Here is a 22,415-nt window from a genome sequence, read left to right as displayed (position 1 = left end):
ACAAGCTGTTGGTTTTTTATGTCAAGAAAATGCTGCGTACACCTGCTTGATTTGAAAGTTAAATCATTTGGTTGCAATAGGAAGACCAAGTTTTTGGTGAAGCGGTAGCTGATAAGCTTTCAGCTCTCAAACCTACTGATACTTATACAGCTGTATGACACTCCAAGTTTTTTTAATTAACTGTTCTTGTCCACTTGGAGGGCAGAAACCTTTAAAAGTATTTACTCCAAAATAGGACACACATGAATCATGGCTGTTATGCTGTGAGGAAGCAACTGTGGAATCGTGTCTTATTTTTTTGGGAATTTTGGCAAAATGCTTCATAAATTAGCAGAGCAGATCTTCATGCATAAAGCGAAGTGCCTGCCCTGGATGTTTGAAGAAAATAGCTATATGCTTTAAATGTTGTAGTTAGGGTTTTTAGGAATATTGAACTTAAAAGCCCCTTAAGTCTTTGTATGCCATTCAGTTTTTAAACTTGAAGGCACATATGATTGGTATGTTTCAGGTTTTTTTTTCTATAGCTGTTTTGTAGAGTATTAATTCAGGCACTCCCCCAACTACTTGCTCTGGGGTCTGGGTAAAATACAGAGTTTGCAGGGTATTAATTTGTATTTAGGAATATTGATACTGTGGTATTGGATAGAAATATATAGCTACTAAAATAAATCATAATAATTCATAACCAAATAATACACAGTAAAATACATGAAATTTACAAATATTTGGGCTGTTCCTGGTGACCATTGCAGCAGCTTCTTCACTCCCTTCTGCATGCACATGGAGTTTTTCTGGAAATACTCTGTCACCTTCCTTCATGTTATAGATATTTTATATATATAAAATAAAACCTCACTAATTTGACTGTTAAGATTCTATGACGCTCTGATTATGGCAGGATCCTGCTAACACTTAAGCCTGGTGTGTAACTGCCCCTGTGATTAAAATCAGACTTCAGTGGGAGTAGATTTGTGATTAAAGTTACACATGTGCATAAGTGCTTGCAGGATGGGGACCTGAATTAGAATCTGCTTGAAGATGAACAGAAGCCTGTGAAAATGTGTTTGAAAGCATTAATAAAGAAGGAAATTTATCTAAATGCAGAAACTTTATACTTTTGTTGTTCGTCCTTATGCTGTTACGCTATTAGCTTTTCAAAACACTAATCTGTTTGCTACTTTTTGAAAGTATCTTGTGTTTTGTGTCTAGATTATTGTAAGTTTTCTTAAACCAAAGCATGACATTTGGGATTGATTGCAATGCTTTTAATGGCATTTACTGTAAATCTGGTCATGTACTTTTAGATTGGTTTTTAGAAAAGAAAGCTATTTTAACCTTAAATTTTTACACTGGAGAAAGGTAGAATCTTTTTAGAGGTCTTACAGCAAAGCAAACTATATTAACATGTGGTTTTCATTGTCGTTACTACTGGTACTACTAATAGTACAAGAAATAAGCAGCACAGCTCAACTGTTACTAGTGTGCTGCAACCTGGAAGAGGAGGAAATGCAGTGCGAATATATTCTGTTTATCAGGAGACTTACACAGTGTGTGCAGTTCTCTGTTAAAATAATTCTTAAATGGAAAAACGAAACTCCCTATTCTATAGAGTTTTTCATAATTAGATAAATTTTGATTTGTCAGTGTTTTAGTAAATTCAGTTATTTAAAAAAATGAGATTATTTGAAGGCATTTGACCTTCCTGTTATTAAAGAGGAAAATGTGGATGTGGTAATTACTTCACAGTGTAAGAGTAGAATTGTCCTGGGTTTGGTTTGCAGGATTTTAAATGAGAAATTTGTATAGAAAAGCCGTAAAATATTTTGTTATAAAACTAGTATCTTTAGTCATAGAAGTATTACAGTGATGTTCAAGTCCCACTCTTGCTAACACATTTCTGGTTTAAAGACTTAAGTAATAAAGTTGGTGTTTTAGAAATGAGGCTTGTGCTTTCAGTGTTCATCAAGTTTTATGTGGCTTTTTCTGAGCTTGGATTTTACTCCTCTTAGTCTCAGTGGAGTAGGGGTGGATGTGAGTTACTCGTGCTTTGGATGCTGTAGGAAAATAAGAGACTGTTTCAGGTTGCAGGATCCTGGTGCCAATGAATAACTTGTGTTCCAGAATAACAGTGGTTTTTATCTTAACGCTTATCCATTGGTGCACATCAAGTACCTCTAAATGGGTTGATGGGATGGCATTTTAAAAAATATCACACATTTTTAGTACTTTGCTTACAGTAAACATCTAGTCTCTCATATTTCTACAGTATCTCAGGCTTCTTTTGCACGCAGAGTCTTTGCATTCAAATCTATCCCGAAAAGCTTTTCTTCCCTTTTGACTATCTAGTGTGAAACATAATATGGTCTCTTTAAAATGAAAGTATTTGAAGTGCTGTTTCTTTGTTTACTCAGATGAGCAGCACTGTGGCCAGCCCGATGTCAACGATTGCCTCTTCAAGTGGCGGAAGAAAATCGACAAGCTTTACGCCTGAATTGCAAAGTATGATGTAAGTAATCAGTCACAATATCTGGTGATATCAATATTTTGTGTGCGTCTTTTAGCTGGTTTCTTAGAATGTGTGTATAAGGGTGATGGGGTGAAGAAGAGCAGGTATTAGCGAAGGATCTGTTAGTATTTTACTTCTGATATGTGTTGTGAGTTGGATACATTAAGAAAACACATCCTGTATTAAAAGGAAAGTCCTGCTGAGTAAAGACATGTATTTTTAATATTACTTTAGAAGTCATTAGAGACCTGTATTTCTCAGTTCATCAAAGAAAGCCAAGCTTCTTGTTGTCATGTATACTTATTTTAATAAATATTCTGTATTAACATCTTTCAGTGCTAACACAGAGAGTTTGACTGCAGAGATCATAATATTGCTGATGAAATTGAAATATGGAACAGTTGTAAATAACTGGGTTTTGAGAGACAGGAAGTAAAGGTGTTAAAAAGACAAGTTATTTGTTGCTGTAAATTAACAGTGGACTCTTAGAAACTCAGTCCCAAGCTGTGATATGATATGACTTTGCAGTTTACAACTTCTAAAATGTTGGATGTTATTTAAACAGGTGGGTTTTGTCTATCTTAAAGATATTTGCATAATCGGAAGGATTCCTTGTCTAAGAGTCGTCTTTATCTTGACTGCACTAGGTTGACTGCAAGTCTTCATTTGGTGAAAAGCAACATATTCATCAAAAAGTCTGACCTGCCACTATACAGCATTTTTTCCCCTTTCTATATGTACCCGAGACACGGAACAGTTGGGATGGGTGAGGGGAGGAAGTAATGAGCGTGCTTCCATGTGGATTCGTGCTCCTGATTTATCAAACCCTGTAAAGAATGTTTCAACCCGGAGCTAAAAGATATCAGACCTTTAAGGCTGCAGATAGAGAGCCTGGCTCTAGTGGCTCATGTCTGAATTGTATATTTTCAAAAGAATATATGACTATGAATGTTACTTATGGGGGAGAGAGGGTGCACATTTGCCATTTGCTGAGGTCAGCTGCACATGAAAGGGAGCTTTGCTTTATGAAATCTTGCAAAATTGTCTTAAAGGATTTTTCTTTCTGTTCATTTGTCAAGAGTTGAAAATGAAACAAAGAAAGCAAGTCCCAGAGTACTGAGACATAAATCTGTGGTTTCAGAAGATAGTGGTAATTATTGGCTCATTTCACTGAAGTCTTAGCTCTTGGAGGACTGTCCAAGATGATGTTGAAGATAGGATGAGGTAAAGTAGGATGAACTTAACAGGGAATTAATTTTGGGCTACTGATCTCTACTTTGGCAAGTCATTAAAAGCACTCAGTATTTGAAAACTTCTTTTTACTCTTTTTTTTTTTTGTTTTGTTTTGTTTTTCTTTTTTTGGATATAAGTCAGAATAGTTACAGCATCTACCTTCTGACCCATAGATGGGGGATTACGATTTAATGACAGGGAAATGTTATTTATTAAAACTATGGCTGCATCCCTGTTGTCACCATGATACTATTGTTTTGGTCATTTTACTCTAGGTCAGTAATCGTTGAATATCTAATAATTTGTTTGCATGTGGCCTTTAATGTATTACTTTGTGTGAGTTAAAATTTTAGATGATTTTATCTGAAATGTTCCATTCCTTTCCTTCCGCTTTCCATCACTTTAGCGCTGAAGATTAGGATAGGAAGAATGTTAAAGCTTTGGTTTTTATTTATATATTTAGAAATAGGTCTGAAGAGATGTAAATATTTTGTTTGCTTGTTGCCTTCAATTACCATAAAGAAGTTAAAAGTATTCCAAGCTTCAGCAGATAATAAATATTTACCTACGTAAAAACTGCATTTGACGTAATGGAAATACTTTTGAGTATTAGGAGATATGGGATTTTACACAGATTAATGGTGGTGAGAATAATGCTGTTTTGCTTGTTCTGTCACGTGTCATAGATTTACCTTCACTGTCGTGTAACAACTTCTGATTTAAATTGTTATATGGGCAGTAAAAGTGAAGGGAATTACTTGACTCTGTTAATTTCTGCAAAGTTCCCTGTCTGAAAGTAGAAGATGCAATTTGTTTTCAGTTAAACACTCTTAAGAGACTACCAGATTGCTGTTAAGTGGAGCATGGGATGCATTCCACTGGTGCATTTTTCAGTATAATATAAATGAGATAATGAACTGTTTCCTGTGCATTGAATCTTCTGAAGTACTTTTTTACAAACCCAGGGGTTTGCACTACCAGGTTCTTTTTCAGATAGAAAAATATTAGTTCTTTCCTTCAAAAGAATTTGGTTCAGTTATTGTTCACATCTATTACAGTCATCTACACTGAAAAATATACATGTTGTTCTTGGTGGTGAAAATAAGTGTGTGTTTAAAAACCAAAAGAACAGCCATGAAGTTGGGGGTCAAACAAGCCTGTGCATCAATGTGGATCAGTATCTGGGGAGCCTGCATTTTATTTAATTGTGGACTTCCAGATAAAGTGTTTTGAAACTACCCTCCCTGCCAGTATACACATGATTCTGTCAGAACGGAGAAGTTATTGTTGGCCATACAAATGGAAGAAATAGACTTTTCATTTTGCTTCAGAACGGGTTCTACTTTGAAAGCTATGCAAACAGATGTGTGCTTTGCAGTAATAATTTTCAGTTTTATTAAACTAGTAGGAATTGAAGAAATTCCTTGAATGTAACAAGCACATTGAAAGTTACATTTTTATTGTATGCTGGAAGAAAGGGAGACTTTTGAAATGATAAAGTGCCAGGGATGAAGCATGTGGAGGAAAAATGACAGCTGTTTCTTTTGGCCAGGACTGCAAAATGAAGTTGCCACTTTAAAATAACTTTTCAGGCTCTGACAGAAGCTGACACTTTTTTATAAACTACATAATTTAGGAAGATACAGATTCTCACATTTTGGCAATTCACAACAAATCCATCCATCCCGACGTCTTAAGATCCTGGGAAACAATGCAGCATTACAGTGCAAAAAAGGTAACAACTTTCATAAAGAGAAGTAAATAGAGACTGACTGTGCATAGTTTGCAGTTGTGAAGTTGATTAGGATCACCAGTTTCACCTGTTGTCATTCATGTGGAGTAATGGGAAGAGTAACTTCAACTTGTCCTGCCCTTCTCAACAAAAAAATGGGTGCAGCAAGAAGATGAACTTGTGAGGAATAAGTCATGCAGGGACACTGGGTGCTAATGCAGAATGGCATTTGTTAGTTGGATTTTAGAGTCATAAAGGACAGAAGGAAGGTAGAGAAACCATGTTTTTGAATATCAAATCCTGTTACAATCCAGTAATAAGGTCTGGAAGTCTGTGCATACCAGTGCCTCGTAGTCTGAATTTACAGCACTGAAGTATTGAGTCAGGGTTTGACTCCCTGAAATGCTTAAATTTATATGTAATGTTAAGCTTGGGAATAATCCCATTTCAAGTGAGGAGGTTAATTGTATATTATGTAGGTGACAACTGTTTTTGAACCACAGAGTCAGGGAATGAACTGAATCCTTTTGTAGAATTGTGTCTTTATGATAAGCTCACAAATATTTTTCTGATTTATTTGAGAAGGCAGGGAATGTTTAGGAGTCTTGAAAAGAATCATAAAATATTGCATAAAAGCTGCCTTAAATTGTATAAAAGTTTTTTGTAGTATACATATGTATTTTTTACTAATAAAATTGTTTTTCCATTAAGAATATTCCAAATGTTTATGTGCATTTGAAGAAATATTTGTGTTTGTTAGAAAAAAAGTCTGTTCTATATGATGTCTAATGCCTGTGTAAATAGTATGAAGTAGAACTGGTGATATTATTTAATATGCTGATTACCTTAGGAGGAATACAGAGCTAAATAAAAGTATCAGACTGTCACAAACCACCCAATTGTGTCAGTTAACAGTGCATTGCCTTTTATACAGATATGTTTGGCTTTTAATTGTTAAAACCTTGGGATTATTTGATATTAATCTTATAAAGAGCATAATGCTATGTAGATCTAGCTCTGACTCCCTCATCCTTTATTTGTATTTGGATGTTTTATTATGTTACCATAGAACTTCCAGCAGTAGGTGTTAATCACGTTAAAGTTTTCAGCACTTCTGGTGCATTTTGCTGAGTTTTTTTTACATAGATTCATATGGCTGATCTACAACCTGTTTCCAAACCAACTGCTGGCCTGAGGTCGGCTGCACTTAAATTACAGCTCTGCCCAGTAGGTTCACAACCATGATGATTTCTCAGTAGCTGTTAAAATTCATAATTTGGTTGAGACCATCTATTTTGTGCTATAAGCATTACGTACAGAGTGAATTTCTGGAAACTGATGTTTTATACATTTGTGTTGAACAGTTTGTGGATGAAGAAGGAGGATTTTTCCCCTTAGTAAAATATCTTTATTTTTCTAAGCTATTTTAACTACTTACAAACATACTAGTTACTGTGATCTGAAGTTAATTGAGAAGCTGTTTTTATTGATTCAGTGTGTTTTTTTTTCTCTGAAAAAATCCTATACAGAGAGGCCATACTCAAGATTAGTTTATCAACAGAATACTTCTAAAAATCACAGAAAATTTTCTAATGGCAAACATATATTTAAATGTCAGTTTTCTACACTCAGCAACTTGATCCTGCAGGTGATCCAGCGTTTAGCTTTCCATGTTTCAGTAATTTTAAGATAGCTAAAAATTTGTAGGATTTGGCTTCACATTGATAAGAAGTCTTTGAATTATATTGTATAAAGTACTAGTTAAACTTCCGTATTGAAGAGTATGGTTTTTTTTGTCTACTGAATTTTTTGTGCTTCAACGTGCAGAATCATTGGTCATGGTAGACTACATCAACACAATTACATCAAATGTAGTATTGCTACTAACTGATTGCTTCTTCCAGACAGTGAAAGTGTGTCCAGTTCTTATCTCAACTTTCTCCAGCTTGTAGCTTATATCCGTCTCTAATCTACTCCAATGTTGTGTTAGTGTGCAGTAGAGATTGTAATAAAAACTTCCCTTTTTATTTCTAAATATATTACTTATAATCTATTTTTAATGTTTTAACATGTAGTAAATTACGGCAGAGTCTTGGTAAGAATTGGGTGTAGTTCTTAAACCTCTATCATTAAGTGTCCTTGGTCATGTCTGCCCAACTCTTGGGGCATTTACATGGTCCCTATTACTGAAGAATAAAACTTTCTCAATATTAATCATCTTTCTCCTGCCCTTCTCTATTTTTATGGATTGGTGTGTATGTGCATTTTGTGTCATCGTTCATCCATTTGTTACAAGAATCAAGTGAGGAAAAACTAAGCAAAGGCCTTGAGTTTTGCTAGCACGCTGGCTGTTGTGTTGAATTAATGTATTTCATTAATATTATATATGATCCATCACCAATCTACTGACAGTTCTGTTTTTTTCAGTGTCTCTTTCTCCAGGAAACAGTGGCAGAATAAGCAATTAATATTGAGCACAGGTATGCTGAATGTAGGACAAGAAGTTTGGTAATGGGAAGAATCCAGTTTGGGAGAGTGATGGTGAATCATTTCAGAGATGAAATTCCTTTCTGAATACTTTCAGTGGCTAAGAAACCTCAGATAAGGTCTGACCTAAATTTAATGAAGGCCACATCATGTGAAGAAGTCATAATTCAGTCATGTTTTTCACATGTGTACTTAGCTATAAGGATAGAGAATGCTATAGCAACATCTTAAACGTTTCTGTGTAGCAGGGTATGGATCTTGTAACTCTCTAAGGTAATTCTGGGGACAAAAAAGTTTCTTTCAGTAGTTTATGATAAAAGGCAAATTTGAAAAAGCTTTTAGTTTCAGGTCAGAGTTATCAGAGCATGGGGAAAACCACTTCTATTTGCTTATGTTCTTTCTATAAATCCTTACTGTAATAGTTGAAAAATGAAGTTAGAAACTTCTTTTGACCGACTTGGGGAATTGATGGCATTGCTGCTAGTAGAGAACTTGGAGTACTGTAAGGAAAACTCAAAATCATAGTTGTATTCTTGCCTCGGTTAATTTTCAGCTCACAAGCATCACAATTACAGGTGGTTATTCAGACTCAACAGAGGATACAAAGCTCATTTCCTCTGTCTTGTTATTTTTCCCCTTTTTTCATTTTCTTTCTCACTGCTTGTTAAAACAGACTGATAAACCACCAAAACTAATAGAAAATACCTTTAAAAACTGGTAAAGCTGGTAACTAGTGACTGGCAGTTCTACTGGGGTGTGGTGCGTGTTTCATCTTAGTCAAGAAAAATGGGGTAGGTGAGTTAGGCTTTGTGGTACTAGTGTTATTTCATCTTACTAAGATTAACCTGATATTTTTGATCTTTCTACTGATTGTGCTGCTCGACTTGCCCACAGAAAAGGTGTAGAAAATATTGTTTGTGTTGATGTGTGTATATAGAGTGCAAGAAACTAAAGCAAATGGAAGAATTTCCTGTTGAGCTCAATACAATGCTACGTGTCTTCTTTTTATTTCCTTTTGGGCTTTTGCATCAAAACACTTCTGAGAGCATAAAAGGGAACGTTATGGAGAATAATAACAGTGTTGCTGACCATGATGGCTTTCCACTGGAGTGCTCTTTCAGTAATAGTTTCTTATGCACTGGGGCTTCGCTGTGTGCTTCGGCCAGTTTTCATGATCATTCTCATTGAAATGTTTTCAATAATATTTCCCAGGACAAACGGGCCAGTAGAGAGCGGTTCTAGACCTCTGGTCATTCATGAAGTGTCTAGATTGAGCATAATTTTATTTTAAACTCATAGACATTGCATGCTATGAATGTTTATTTTTTCTTGCCTCTATACAACGTGATCTTATAAACTCTACTCTTTTTATTGTCTGTTGCCACCTTGTCAATCAAATAAGTTATTTTTAAGGATTCATCAACTTATTTAGGATTTCTTATGCAATTTCAGATGACAGTACCTCGGGGAACAGCATTCTGAATTCTTGAATGCGAAATAAATTATCAGAAGTATGATCGCTGAACTAATCTTTTCTCCCACTGATGTATTTGGATAACCCCTGCTGACTTGAGTTGGTTTACAATTTGTTCAGCACTGAATGCCCTGGAAGATCCCACTGATTTCTTCTAGTATCAGATGTTAAATTCATTTTCAAATACAGAAATGCAGATTTTGATAATAACAGTGCTTATGTATGCTAAAATAGTGTTTTCTTATCAGTTAGAAACTTCAGGGAACTCGTTGCTCACTGCTGAAGGAATGTGATTCATACAGCTGTGCTTTGCTAGTTTGTCTTGTGTTGGTGTGTTAATCCACTTTTGAATATCAGAATAATTATAACTGAAGTACTTTGAGTCATTCAGACTACATGCTAACTAAAAAAAACCCTTGCACAATGTACATTTTGTGTTGTTTGCAAGACATAATTTATTGTTGAATATTTAACCTAAAGTGTCATATTATATGATTTAATGAGGTAACTTTTATAAGACATCCTTTGTCTGACAGAGACTTTAGACAAGAGCTACAAATAATTCTTTTTAACTGTTACAGTCAGCCTGCTACTTGATTTTTGATGAACATCTCATTTTGTCATCTTGTTCTTCAAAACCACAATTTTTTATTTTAACACCTCCTTTTGATAATGGGATTTGATGCTGGTAAGTCCAGTTCACAGTTGTTAAACCGTGGCCTTGATTATTTTGTGTTTCTATGATTTATTTTTCTTTTCTCTTATATCCAAGCGTATAAGCTGGACTGACTCTTGTGAGGTGGATATAAGTGTAAATCCAAGAGCTGCCATTCCCCTCAGGCCAAGTTTAGTTCTTCCCTGGGAAGAGGAGTTTTTAGAGTGTTGGCTCTCATATCTCTTTGGTTTCTTGGAATGCAGAGCACATGCAGACCCTCATTCTACTTGAAACAAGTAAATTATTGTGGTGACTAGAAGATTATGCTGAGAAGAGTCTAGATTATTGTTTTTAATAAAATGGTCCTGAATTTATAGAGTATGCAACACACAATGAGCGTGTGCTTGAGTTGAATATTAATAATAATTTATCTTACTGTATGATGAGGTTATGGTAGCACTCGCATAACCCTCATATGACTGTTACCTTATGGCTTCAGTCAGTTGTATGCTTATCCCTCTTGGCTTTGAAGTCGATCAGTAAAATCATCTGACTTGGGATAGTTCGTTTGGAATGATAGGGGAGGAAAAGAGCAGTAATGACCCGGCTGAGGCAGCGCTCTGGTTAACCAAACTGTAATTTGGGATTGTCAAGAACTTCTCTATTCTGTCCCATACTTGTTTACCATATTTGAACCCAGGATTGTGCTGAGATTGCATTGTTCAAAAATAACCAGTTTCGCCTACTGAGCTGAAATCCTTCTCGGCAAACATGTCCAGAAGCCTTTTTATTTTCATTTTGTTTTTCAGATAGCACCTCGCTTCTGTCTACCTGGTTAAATGTATCAGACATGAGTGGTATGAGATAGAAAACTAGGAACAGAACCAAGGTTTCCTTTTAAAGGTAGGATAGAGTACAGGAAGGACATTGATTAGTGAGAGAGGAATTATTCCAGCTCCTTCTGCTGCTGAGGTGATGTGATATTTGTAAGGTTTTAAGGCAGAATCTCTTCTATGTGGAGTGCTTGACCCAACAGGATTTTGCTGAAGAGGCTTGGTAGGGTTTGAACTGGTAATAAAAGACATGAGAGCTGAAAATTGGGTGAGTTGTAGAGAACCTCTTTGAAAATTTGTTCTTTCAAGCTGCCACAGTTCTGTACTGCAGTATTAAAGAGTAGTTATTTTACCTTTTAGTAGCAGAGTTCTCTTAAAAGACAGACTGAACTTCAGCCTTACTAGTGTCAACTATTATATCTGAAATACCCTCATTTTATCTCTTTTTTGCTTTGTCTTTCTGTTGTTGGTTTGTGGCTTTTGTTTTGAAGTATCGTGTCCCTACTTATGAACGGGGGAAGAGGCGACGGAGATTCTTCACCTACAGAGTAGTGCTCAGACAGTCTTTTACATCCAGCAAATAAATCACCGAGTCTCTTTACAGACTGATGAAGGGACGTACTCGTAACTAATTGCAAAATTACCTTCATACTCAAAGTCTGCAAAAGAAACACACGAGGGATATTTTTATGAGGAAAGGCTAGAGAGATTACTCTGGGTAACAGTTTTTACTATAAACAAAATTAAGTGAAGTTTACCATTAGTCTTGGTTATGTGTATCTTGTATTTCTTTACTACTATGTTTTTCTCTTGCCAGTTCAAAATTAATGCAGGTTTTACAGTTAATTTGTGAAACCAGTTTTCGTAAGTATGAGAAAAGTTGCTCTAAGGTTACAATACATACAGTTCTGCTCCTTTCTGAGTTGTGCACAACTTCTCAAGCAGATCCTCTGTTTGAAATTTCGTTTCAAATTGATATATCTTAAGATATATGGTTCCAGGACTCTGAGCTTAGATTCCTGAAACTTTCTGGTTTTAGGTTTTGACAAGTTGCTTGAAGTTATTGGCTAATAACTAAGTAAAAGATTTTAAAATTTGGAAATGATCTGTCCTATTTAAGTGAAGACATACATATATGGTAACCAAATACTGATTAAGCCATAAACTAATGCATTAATCAACTTCAGTATTTTCTACCGTTTTCCCTGGTGTAATAAATTGTAATACATTAGTTCTAGCAGGCTGAACCTCAAAACCCAGTTTAGCTACAGCTGTGACCATAACGGACAGATGTGTCTGTTCTTAACTGCTGGAGTCTTTAAACTGCAGCTGCTTGCACAACTTGCAGTCTCAGTTTTGTTCTAGTCACGTTTAATTTGACAGTTCAGTAATCTGTATGTGTCGGTGTGGAATGTTATAGAATGTTATTCATCCACACAGAACAGTATAGAGATAGACACTATTTACTATTGGCTTTTTCATTCTTGCCAAAGTCATTCCAAGCCATGGAATTATTTCCAGTTGCATCAGCTAATTTATTGAAAATTTACAGTTAGACTACACGGGTGACCAGAGTTAGAAGGAGCAGCAGGAAATTGCAGATTTCGCTGTGTCCTGGGTAGCAAACTTGGAGCATCTTTCTCATGCAGGTGCTATAGCTGGCTCGTTCAACTCTCTGCTCTGTGCCTTTCGAGAGAAATACTTTACTTTTTTCTCTCCTATAAGACATAAAGGCTGTAAAATCCTTCGCAGATTTTGCCAGACTGATGCTGAAATCTGCCTCCCCTGGTTCGTGGCTTCAGAGGTACAAGACAGCCCTTAGCAATTACAGAAATGTGTTTGTGTGTTTTTCTCTATCATTGTGTGCTCAACATAGTAATTTAGATCATGACGTTCTCCCTAAATTGGTCTGTTAAGGTAATTAGTTTGTCCTCAAATTCCATGCTGGCTCTTGCACTTGCGATAGAGCAGCTAAATAATGATAGATGGAATAACTTCTCATCTTGCATAGTTTCTAACACTTAAAAGAAATACCATCGATTTTTTAATATAACTGAGCCTACAAATGGCTTTATTGTACTCTTAATTTCCATTAGATTACTCTACTTACTCTCCCATTTGACTTTTTTATATATATAATAGATACATACAACAAATACGTGTATACTGCATATTAAATCTCACTGTCTCTTTGTATTATTAAGTTGATTTTAAATGCCATAGACCAGCATTTTTTCTTTTTATATGTTTCTGTAGGACCTTCTGTAATGATGCACTAAGGCATTGCAGTGATTAGAAGGGAACCTGCCCTCCCCTCTGCATCTCCTGTTGTTGTGAAATAACTGAATCATGTTTCTTTTAGCTTGGCTGTAGAAATGGTAAATAATAATTTAGCAATTGCAATATAATAGGATGGCAGAAAGGTCAATAAGACTAATGGCTGAGTGGGAGGTGAGTGGAGAAAGGGTAAGAAGGAGAATAGCCTAATGGCATGTGTTGGTTTATTCTACAAAATCATATTGGCAGTTTCTTAATATGTTAGCAATGATGAGCTTTTTTAGCTTGAAAAAATCCCCAACGCTACCCAGAACATGTAGTTTGTGCTTATAGCTTTTTTTTTTAGTTTAGCAGAAAATGCTGAGGAAACAACTTGTTTGCTCTCCTGATTCGGTGACTTACTTTTCTGCTTTAGTTTTCGAACAGAAAGCTATAACCACTTTATGGTGTTAAAAAGCAGCAGCTTCTGACCTAATGTACCCTTCTCTGAACGATAATGTTTCTTTGTTACTTATTTTTAGCTCAGATTGTTTTTCTCCCCTTTCCCCCAACATGATTTGTACAACCTTTAGAAAACTGAGTAGTTGTGGTTTTGAATCATCCTCCCTTTCTAGACTGAATGGGTATTTCTGAAGAAGCCCTGGCTTGCTTGTGAGTGGGTCCTTCTCCTACTTAAAAAGGCAACAGACATGACACAGTCACCCCCTGAAATAAAGAAGATGCAGCACGACAGACCCTTAGTAAGACTCTATTGTGACCCTGGAAAGGGACAATATGTAAAGTACTCATTTAATTTTGTACCAACGTTATATTGCTAGCAGATGTCTTGCTGTTTTTCTTTAACTATGATTCAGAGTCATTTGGGTAAAATATCTTGCAGGAGTGTATTTTGGTCCTGAAATAAAGCATGACTATCCATTTCGAAACTATAGTAATACTTCATTATGAATCAGGCTATATTTGGCTCCTTGTTTGGGTGTGAAGCCTTCAGTGTATCTAGTACAAGTCTAAGTACTGTTATTTGTGCTTTTGGTGAAGTACAGCAAGATAGCATAAACATCTGATGTGTACGCACTCATAAAAAAAAGAGGCTAAAAAGCCTTACAGGAATAAATTTGAATTCCACAAACTATAAATAAATGTAACTGGCCGTTTTCAGTGTGGGAGAAAACAAATAATAAATTCCATTGCAAACTATTTTGTTCCTGTTAAAAAAGTTAATATTTTTGCGTTAGAAAATGTTCCTGTTAATTCTGTAAACAAGGTAGCTCCCGTCTAAACCAAGCTTATAGTTTTTAGTTGTGTAGTTTTTATATACTGAGTTATGCACAGGAAATCAAGAACCTGAGCGGTAGACCCAGGTTCTATATGTCTGCTCATATTAAAAGGGTTTTTCATTTAAGTGGATACACACACACACACACTCATTCCCAACAGTTTGGCAGTATTTCTGCACCAGTCAAATAACAATACCATAGAATGGAATCATAGAAGAATTTAGATTGGAAGGGACTTGTGAAGGTCATTTGGTCTAACCTACCTGCTTCAGACCTTGGATCAGGTTGCCCCACAACCATATGAGAAAAATGTGTTTCTGCTTTATGGTCTGTCTTTAACTGCTATAGTCTACAGCAGTAAACTGTTTTTTTTCCAATGTAGCTAAACTAGTGTAATTACACTGGAAAAACTTTTAAATGTAGGCTAGACCTTAATATTAAGCAGCATCTAAAATTACTGAATAATCTTTAATTTTGATTTTCTGGAAAGTCCCTTTCACTAGCCAAGTTAAGAGGAGAAATATGTAGTCCTTATGGAAGGTATGATCAGTGTGGTTTAATAAGTGCCTGAATACCTATGACTACTTCTCCTAGACCGCAAAGCTACTGCAAATCTACATTTAAAAATGAAGATATCAGAGTAATTCTGCATATTTCCCTGAAAATATATCTTTTAAAGTTAACACACTCCCCCCACACCTCCAAACACTCTCTATTTGTTTCTGATTTTTGGAGAACTTGTGCAAAATAATTGATAATTACCTTTTTACAGACCTGCTTCTCGGTTGTGATAAACCACTTGGTGTTACTGGTAAAACTGGACTTTGTATGGGTGTTACAGTGCTGAAGGTTGTTATGAAGGGTTTATTTATATTCTTTTTAAAGTAAGCAAACCTGGAGACTTGATAAAGCATTAGAAAGGATGAAGAAATACCATTCTATTCCTTTCTTTTTTTAGGAAAAAATATTAATGTTTTAATGAAAATGAATTCTGCCTATTCCTTTCTATGCATGTGTATATATAGGCTGGTATAGAAACACAACATTTTGCTGACTTTTGGTTAATATTGATATATTTGTCTAGCTATCTAGGAAGAAACATGGGAATATCAATGTTAACATGAAGGAAGAGCTCAATCTGTGAAAATGCATTTTCTTAACATCCCTCCACCTCCCAAAAAAGCTGCCTGATGGAGTTACTATTTTGTTCCTCTCTTATAACTTTAAATTCAGTGTCTAACGGTAGAGCTGGCAGATTCAGTACAGCCAGATCTCACTTCTACAATTATATTTCATCTAATAATTTGGTAAGGCAGTTCAAGCAATAGCAGTGAAGGCTGCTGGATGACTTTGTCTCTTGATTTACAGTCTCAGTGATGAGGATTTCATGTAGTATACTGGGTAGTATAAAAAAATCACCGCTTTTTTAGTAAAGTATGCACTTTTATGTATGTGTTTACATAATTAAGACAAGAAAAAACATCTATTGGTTGCAGTGTGCTAATACAAGGGGTGATTATTGACTAAGACTTTCATACATTGTCTTTGTAAAGATTGTGTGACTGTGAAATCCACAGGATTGAGCGTGACTCCACATTATAATCTTTGTTTTAAGAGAAACTGGTTTTCTCTATGTTACCTACTAGGAGGGAATGTGGACTTTTTGAAGATGGGCAGTGGTCTTTTGCTTTGTTTTTAAGGCACAAAAATATTCTTCTTATCTGTTTAGCATACTAAGCCTTTGCTGATGTCTCAGTAATTCGAATTTTGCATTTAATAATGGACAGATTGGTTGTGGAAATCAAATTTTATGTAACTCTGAAACATGTAATACAAATCATGGAACTAAAACTAACTGTATGCAAATGAACTTTAAAAACTAGAGTCATGAATGCTGACTGTCTCAGAATGGGACAGAATATGAGAGTTACAGACATGCTACTGATACTGTCACTTATAGGTCTGTTTATGCCCTCAGAACTGAAATTCTGTGTAGTCAGCCTGTGTAGCGACTGCTGAAAATCTGCAGAACCGAAGCAGCTTTAACACACGGTGAACGGAGCCAGATGTGGATCTGGTGACTCGCAAGAGAAAAGCTCCGGAGCTGGTTGGCAACCCTCTGTCTTCTATGTTTCTCTATTAAATGCCAATTTCATTCTTTGGGGAATGAGACTTTCTTTCTTGGAAAGAAACACATTAAAACAAACTCTGCCTGTGAGTTTGCACTGGCAGGATCTTCCACTCCGGGCCCTTCACATGCTGCTCTGGTTCTGTGCCCAGTGCGGACCTTAAAATGACAACTTGGTATCTGTTGGGTCCTGCTGTGGTTCAGATGACTGAAAAGATAAGTGATCAATTTACAGGGGAGATGGAAATCTAGGGGTTCTTTCTAATGAATTATAGAATTATTTATGAAAAGCGCCGCAGTGTTTGAATAATCAAAGTCAAGCGTGTTTCTGGAGCCAGGGTTAGGATGGCAATATTTATATTTGAGTTCTTAAGACAGATAAAAATCAAAAGGCCAAACCACCAGTTATTTTTTTAATGTTTAGATTAATCCAGAAAAATAGACCAAAATTTTGAAAATTCCTTATTTAAACACTGAGGAACTGTATACATGATGGGATGTTTAATTTCTTTCTTGAAAAGACCTCTCTATGTAGCAACATAGGGTTTGAGGGAAGGATTTTAACTGATTTATCTCTATGATCCTTTTCAAACAGGGAAGTCGTAAACTATTCTATCAATTGAAGACTGAGGCCCTGGGCAAAAACTCCTGGACACCATTTAGTTTTAATGGAGACTTTTGTCTTTTCCTTACCTGTTTTAATAGAGCTTTCTCTAGTCTGATTGATGTAGGTGATACAGTGAAATGTGTTTAATATCAGTAAGGACGTCTGATTTTTTTTCTGTTGGCAACGCTGTTTCCTCTGTTCACACACTAGTGAAGATAGTTGTCTTATTCAATACAAATCAAATAGGAATTAGACTTTTTCTTTTGGTATCATTATTTGCTACATGTAAGCTTGCCTTGTGGCTTTCCCCGCGTGCCACATGTTTCTTGTAGAAGCATCCACTATTAAAGACAAGTGTTGGTAGCTGGTATCACTAACAATTCATATGCACTAAACTGAAAAGCTGACATCTTCTCCAGCTGATGACAGCTGTCATTGCTATTTTGGTGGTCTTTTCTTGCTTTAAATGCGGGATGATAAAAGCATGAGGAACAGCTGCTGCGATTTCGTACTACAAGAGAGGTAATATTCATGTGTTTGTTTTTGGGATCAGTGAAAGACTCATTTATTTCGTGTTGTAGATGAAAACAAAGATACTGGGAATATTTTAGTAGGAGCATAGCTATCACTTACGCAGTTGAAAAATTCAAAGAGCAGTCCACCTATTACAGCCAAAGCTGGAGAAAAAATTGGGGCGGGGAGTTTTAAACATCAAAAAACCCAAAATAACAAGTGCTTTTTGGACTGAGGGAATGAGCGTCAGCACACTTTAAAACCCTGCATTTCACTTTTTGCATATAGCACAGTAATTACAATTCAAATTACTATTTTTTTCTAATACACTTGCTTTTAATTCATGCAACAACATCTGTAAGTGGACTTTACTTTTGCCAAATGAAAAGGCCAAGAATTTGGTGCAGTCTTTTCCCTTGTCAGTATGTCTCAGTTCTGGTCTTTTTAGCCTGTTGGCAGAGGGATCTGTGTGATTGTCTCTGTATCTTCTTAACCTTGGGGCTTGGTTTGATCAGTCTTGGATTAAGTATTGGAGTAACATCTTCTAAGTCTTGGTCAAGACCTCTGCTTTAAAGTAAGCCACTTGATTTATCAGCCAAAGTAAGGTGGACTAAATTCAAATCTGCTTAGAGTTGAAAGGGCAGAAAGTAATTTATCTGCAAAGCTATCAGTTTTCAGAAATCTGTGCTGCTTTGTTAAAATTTACAAGGGATAGTCCTTTATAAAGATGAAATACTTTTTTTTGTTTGTTTTTTTTTTTTTTGGAGTTTGAATACTTATCTGAAGCAGAACAGCACCACTCTGCAGTGAAATCCATTAGTTGAGTCCTCTAGCCAGTTCTGCTATCTGACTGTAAAAAAAGCAGCTGTAACCATGACTTAACTACATACTCACATGGACAGTTCAGCTGTTTTCTGTTGGTGAAGCAGGACAGAGCCTACCAAGTAACTTCTTGTTGAGTTTTTGGGTTTTTCTCTTTTACTAATGCCAAACAAAAAAATTCCCACTGTTCAGTATGTTCTTAGAATTAGGATCTACACTGTCTTTTAATTAATTTTTTTTCTTGTTTTTCCCTTTTCCCCCTATTGCGGAGTCAACATTTGTGTGCTTTAAAACTTGACCGAACGTATCTTGCAGAAATATAAATATTACTCTCAACAGGAAAAAAAAAAAACTCGTGAAAGTGATTCCAATTCTTATTGGACTTTTTCGATGTTACTGCAAACTAAAAATGAGTTGTGCATCACTTACCAAATCGAGTAATGGGAACTGGAAGCATTTTATATGTACTTTACACATTGAGAACAGATTATGAGTAATTATTTGAATAATTTTGGATTTTGAGCAGGATATTAGCATTGACTTTTCTGGGTATGAGATACAAATAGTTGTGCACGTGCTTAAGTGTTTGGCTGAGTAAGGCCTATGTGTTTATTAATCTTTCATTGAAATTTAGAGATATCAAGACTCATGGTACCTTCTGGTATTAATTGTTGCTACATTTTGGGCATGCAAACAGATTCCCTGTAGATAAACTGGAATGTGAACTTCTATTGCCTTATATACTCTATCATACTTTACCTGCTTTTTCCCATACTATAACCAACTGAAGAATAATTGTGTGTACCTGAGCACATCATTCAGAGTATCTGAGCCAAGGTTTCCATCCTACCTTTTCTTGTGGAAAGCTAATTATGTACCAAAACCCTTTTATCAATGATTATTATTTGTTAGTCACTGAATACAAGAGGTATAGGGCTGGGAGGGAACTAAATAATCCACTTTTTCCCGTCTGGGTCACTGAGACAGGATTCTCTATTGCCAAAACCTTCCTGACAACCGGCTGCCCCATCTGCTTAAAACTCTCTAGTAAAGGAGTTCGGTTTGGTCATTTCCACAGAACTTATTTTCTTTTCTGGTAGTTGCTCCCCTGTTTCTCGAGGGAAATAATGTCTGTGATAACTTTACTTTTTTGTTTTATAAGATTGTTAAGAGAGTAGGACTAGTTAGTGTCAGTGTTTCCGGATATAATGTGAAAATAGGCTGGACGTGGAGGATATTTCATCAACTTTCTAATTGTTTAAAAAATAAGTAAACATCTCAAGACACAAACAGGTTGGAGGAGCCATGTAGGTAGGTTTGTAGGCCTAAAAGGCCCAGAAGATCCAAGCTGGCAAGTCCTATTGTGGCATACGGGCCATAGTTGCAACCTAGCCAAGGAATACTGAGTTGGTCAAAATGTCTTCTTAACCTCTTTTTTTCTTCCGCTGCAAGACCGAGGAAGAGTTGATCACCATTCACTTTATACCGGTTCCTTTATTTTCACATGGGTGATGGTTTCTAAAACTGTTAATAGCATCTTATTTTCCACTAGCGTTTTGGAATTTTTTGTCCCCTCCTGTCTTAAAAGGTGTTGTCCAAAAGGGAGGAAAAAAAACCCTAAACCCAAAATCTTCTTGTTGAGCTCTTCCCATCAGTGAGACATGCAGAAGCCATCTCCTACTTTTTGTGTGTAGGCTAGGCCTGATGCGTCTGTGAGGATGAGTTGAGCACCCACCACCAGTTTAATGTGTGACCCTTTATATTTTACAGATTTTCTTCAAAGTTACCATTCTTTAGAAAGTTATTCACCGATATTTAAACAGCTGATTCTCTAAGTCTGCGTTTTACACGTATCTATTTGATCCTGTTGGTTTTGGGCTTTCTGTAATTGATCAAGACTATCACGTTCTCTCCAAGTGTTTGAGCTTGATGTCATAGTAAATTGTGATAAATACGGTTCCTGTCCTCTCATCTAGGCTGAATGTATTAACCTAAACAAAACTGAGCATAAAATATCTCTGTGGGCCTCTCAAAATATCTTCTGTTTTTATAGGGAGTCATCCTTAGCAACTCCAGTTCACAACACTCTGTACTGCAACACTTTCTTCTGAATTTATAGGTTCCCTTGGATAATATGGAGGCAGCATTAATTTTTTTCCAAAGCCAAGCTGCTTTGATTCTGCTGCTTAATATTTACTAATAAAGTGAGTTTTTCTGTGAAATTAGTCAGTTAGGTTGATATGTTCTTCATTCATTCATTTTGGTTGTGTTTTCACCTTACTACTCTGCCCATGTTTATGTGTTGACTGTTTCAGTTTGTTCAGAACATCAGGTGTGGCAGTGGTTTCGGTGACAAGTGTTGGTGTATGAGGACCAGATGCAGGACAATACGCTGTATACAGTGGAAACTGGCTGAGACCTCATTAATGTTTACAGATATATAAAGGGTGAGTGTCACAAGGATGGAGCCAGGCCAGCAACAGAGATGATGAAGGGAGTGGAGCATCTCCCTTATGAGGAAAGGCTGAGGGAGCTGGGGCTCTTGAGCTTGGAGAAGAGGAGACTGAGGGGTGACCTTATTAATGTTTATAAATATATAAAGGGTGAGTGTCACGGGGATGGAGCCAGGCTCTTCTTGGTGACAACCAGCAGTAGGACAAGGGATGATGGGTTCAAACTGGAACACAAGAGGTTCTGCTTAAATTTGAGAAGAAACTTCTTCTCAGTGAGGGTGACAGACACTGGAACAGGCTGCCCAGGGTGTTGTGGTTTCTCCTACTCTGGAGACATTCAAAACCCACCTGGACGCCTTCCTGTGTAACCTCATCTGGGTGTTCCTGCTCCAGCAGGGGGATTGGACTTGGATGAGCTTTTGAGGTCCCTTCCAATCCCTGACACTCTGTGATTCTGTGATTATAAGTTATCTAGAAGTGATGACTCTTGTTTATAGCTCTTTGAAATATTTTGTTAACAGGAAAAGTTCTGCCTGTAGGTAGAAATCGTGGTAGCATGGAAATGAATTTTAGAATGACACATCCAGTTACACACGCTCACATTTTAGTGTAAATGTATGTGATGAACATGACACCTTCCTGTGTAACCTCATCTGGGTGTTCCTGCTCCGGCAGGGGGATTGGACTGGATGAGCTTTCAAGGTCCCTTCCAATCCCTGACATTCCGTGCTTCTGTGAGAAAAAACATAATAATCTACTTTTTTTAATCAGAATCCTGTATGGTGCTGTTGACACAACCAAGTCAGCCAGTGAGGTTTTTAAATGCTTTGAATTTTTTAAAATGTTTAGTGGCAGCCAAAACCAGTTTTCTAGTTGAAAATACCTTCAGGATACTACCCAAAGCAGGAACAGCTATATTTGGCCATGGCACAATTGTTAGCATTGCTATTTTAAGGTTCAAAATATGCTTACGCAAAGAAAATGGAAGCACTTTGCTGACAATATTTGCTAAGCATTTTTACAGCAAGAACCAAAATTACCAAGTCCTTATGATATGAGTCATCAGTATGCCTTTCTAAATTTATTTATTTATTTATTTATTTTAGAATAGACTTCTCAAATATACATCAAAATAAGCTAACCTTAGAGGAGACAGCTTTACTTTGGTCTAAAACAAACAGATGCTCAGCAAGTCTGAAGTGGTGATGCTGTTCTTCTAGGGTTACTGATTTGTTTTGTCATAAAGGGTCATAGCCATGGATCAGTATTTTTATGACGGTATGAACAAATGTATAACAAAAATATAATCTTCAAAACTCCTGCTAAAGAAATGAAGCATGCAGGTTTTTTTGTTAAGACGTCTAGAGTTGTTTTGTTAAGATGTCTGAGGTCCCTTCCAATCCCAAACATATTGGGAT

The 22,415-nt window shown here is 36.3% G+C and overlaps 2 protein-coding genes across 25 annotated transcripts in view; one reads left to right on the top strand and one right to left on the bottom strand.

The window, feature by feature from the left end:
* Positions 1 to 22,415, top strand: part of SUPT3H (SPT3 homolog, SAGA and STAGA complex component) — a 285,057-nt gene that overhangs the window by 7,773 nt on the left and 254,869 nt on the right. For all 20 annotated transcript variants that reach the window (XM_021300889.2, XM_005512294.3, XM_065055686.1 and 17 more), the window contains one exon: positions 2,412 to 2,506. In XM_021300889.2, the coding sequence (XP_021156564.2) occupies positions 2,412 to 2,506 (95 nt within the window). The remainder of the gene's footprint in view (positions 1 to 2,411; positions 2,507 to 22,415) is intronic.
* Positions 1 to 22,415, bottom strand: part of RUNX2 (RUNX family transcription factor 2) — a 228,372-nt gene that overhangs the window by 191,741 nt on the left and 14,216 nt on the right. The window lies entirely within an intron of this gene.

The sequence above is a fragment of the Columba livia genome, chromosome 3, assembly GCF_036013475.1.
Source record: "Columba livia isolate bColLiv1 breed racing homer chromosome 3, bColLiv1.pat.W.v2, whole genome shotgun sequence".
NCBI lineage: Eukaryota > Metazoa > Chordata > Aves > Columbiformes > Columbidae > Columba > Columba livia.
Note: the sequence above shows the minus strand (reverse complement) of the source record. Positions and strands in the feature narration are given on the sequence as shown.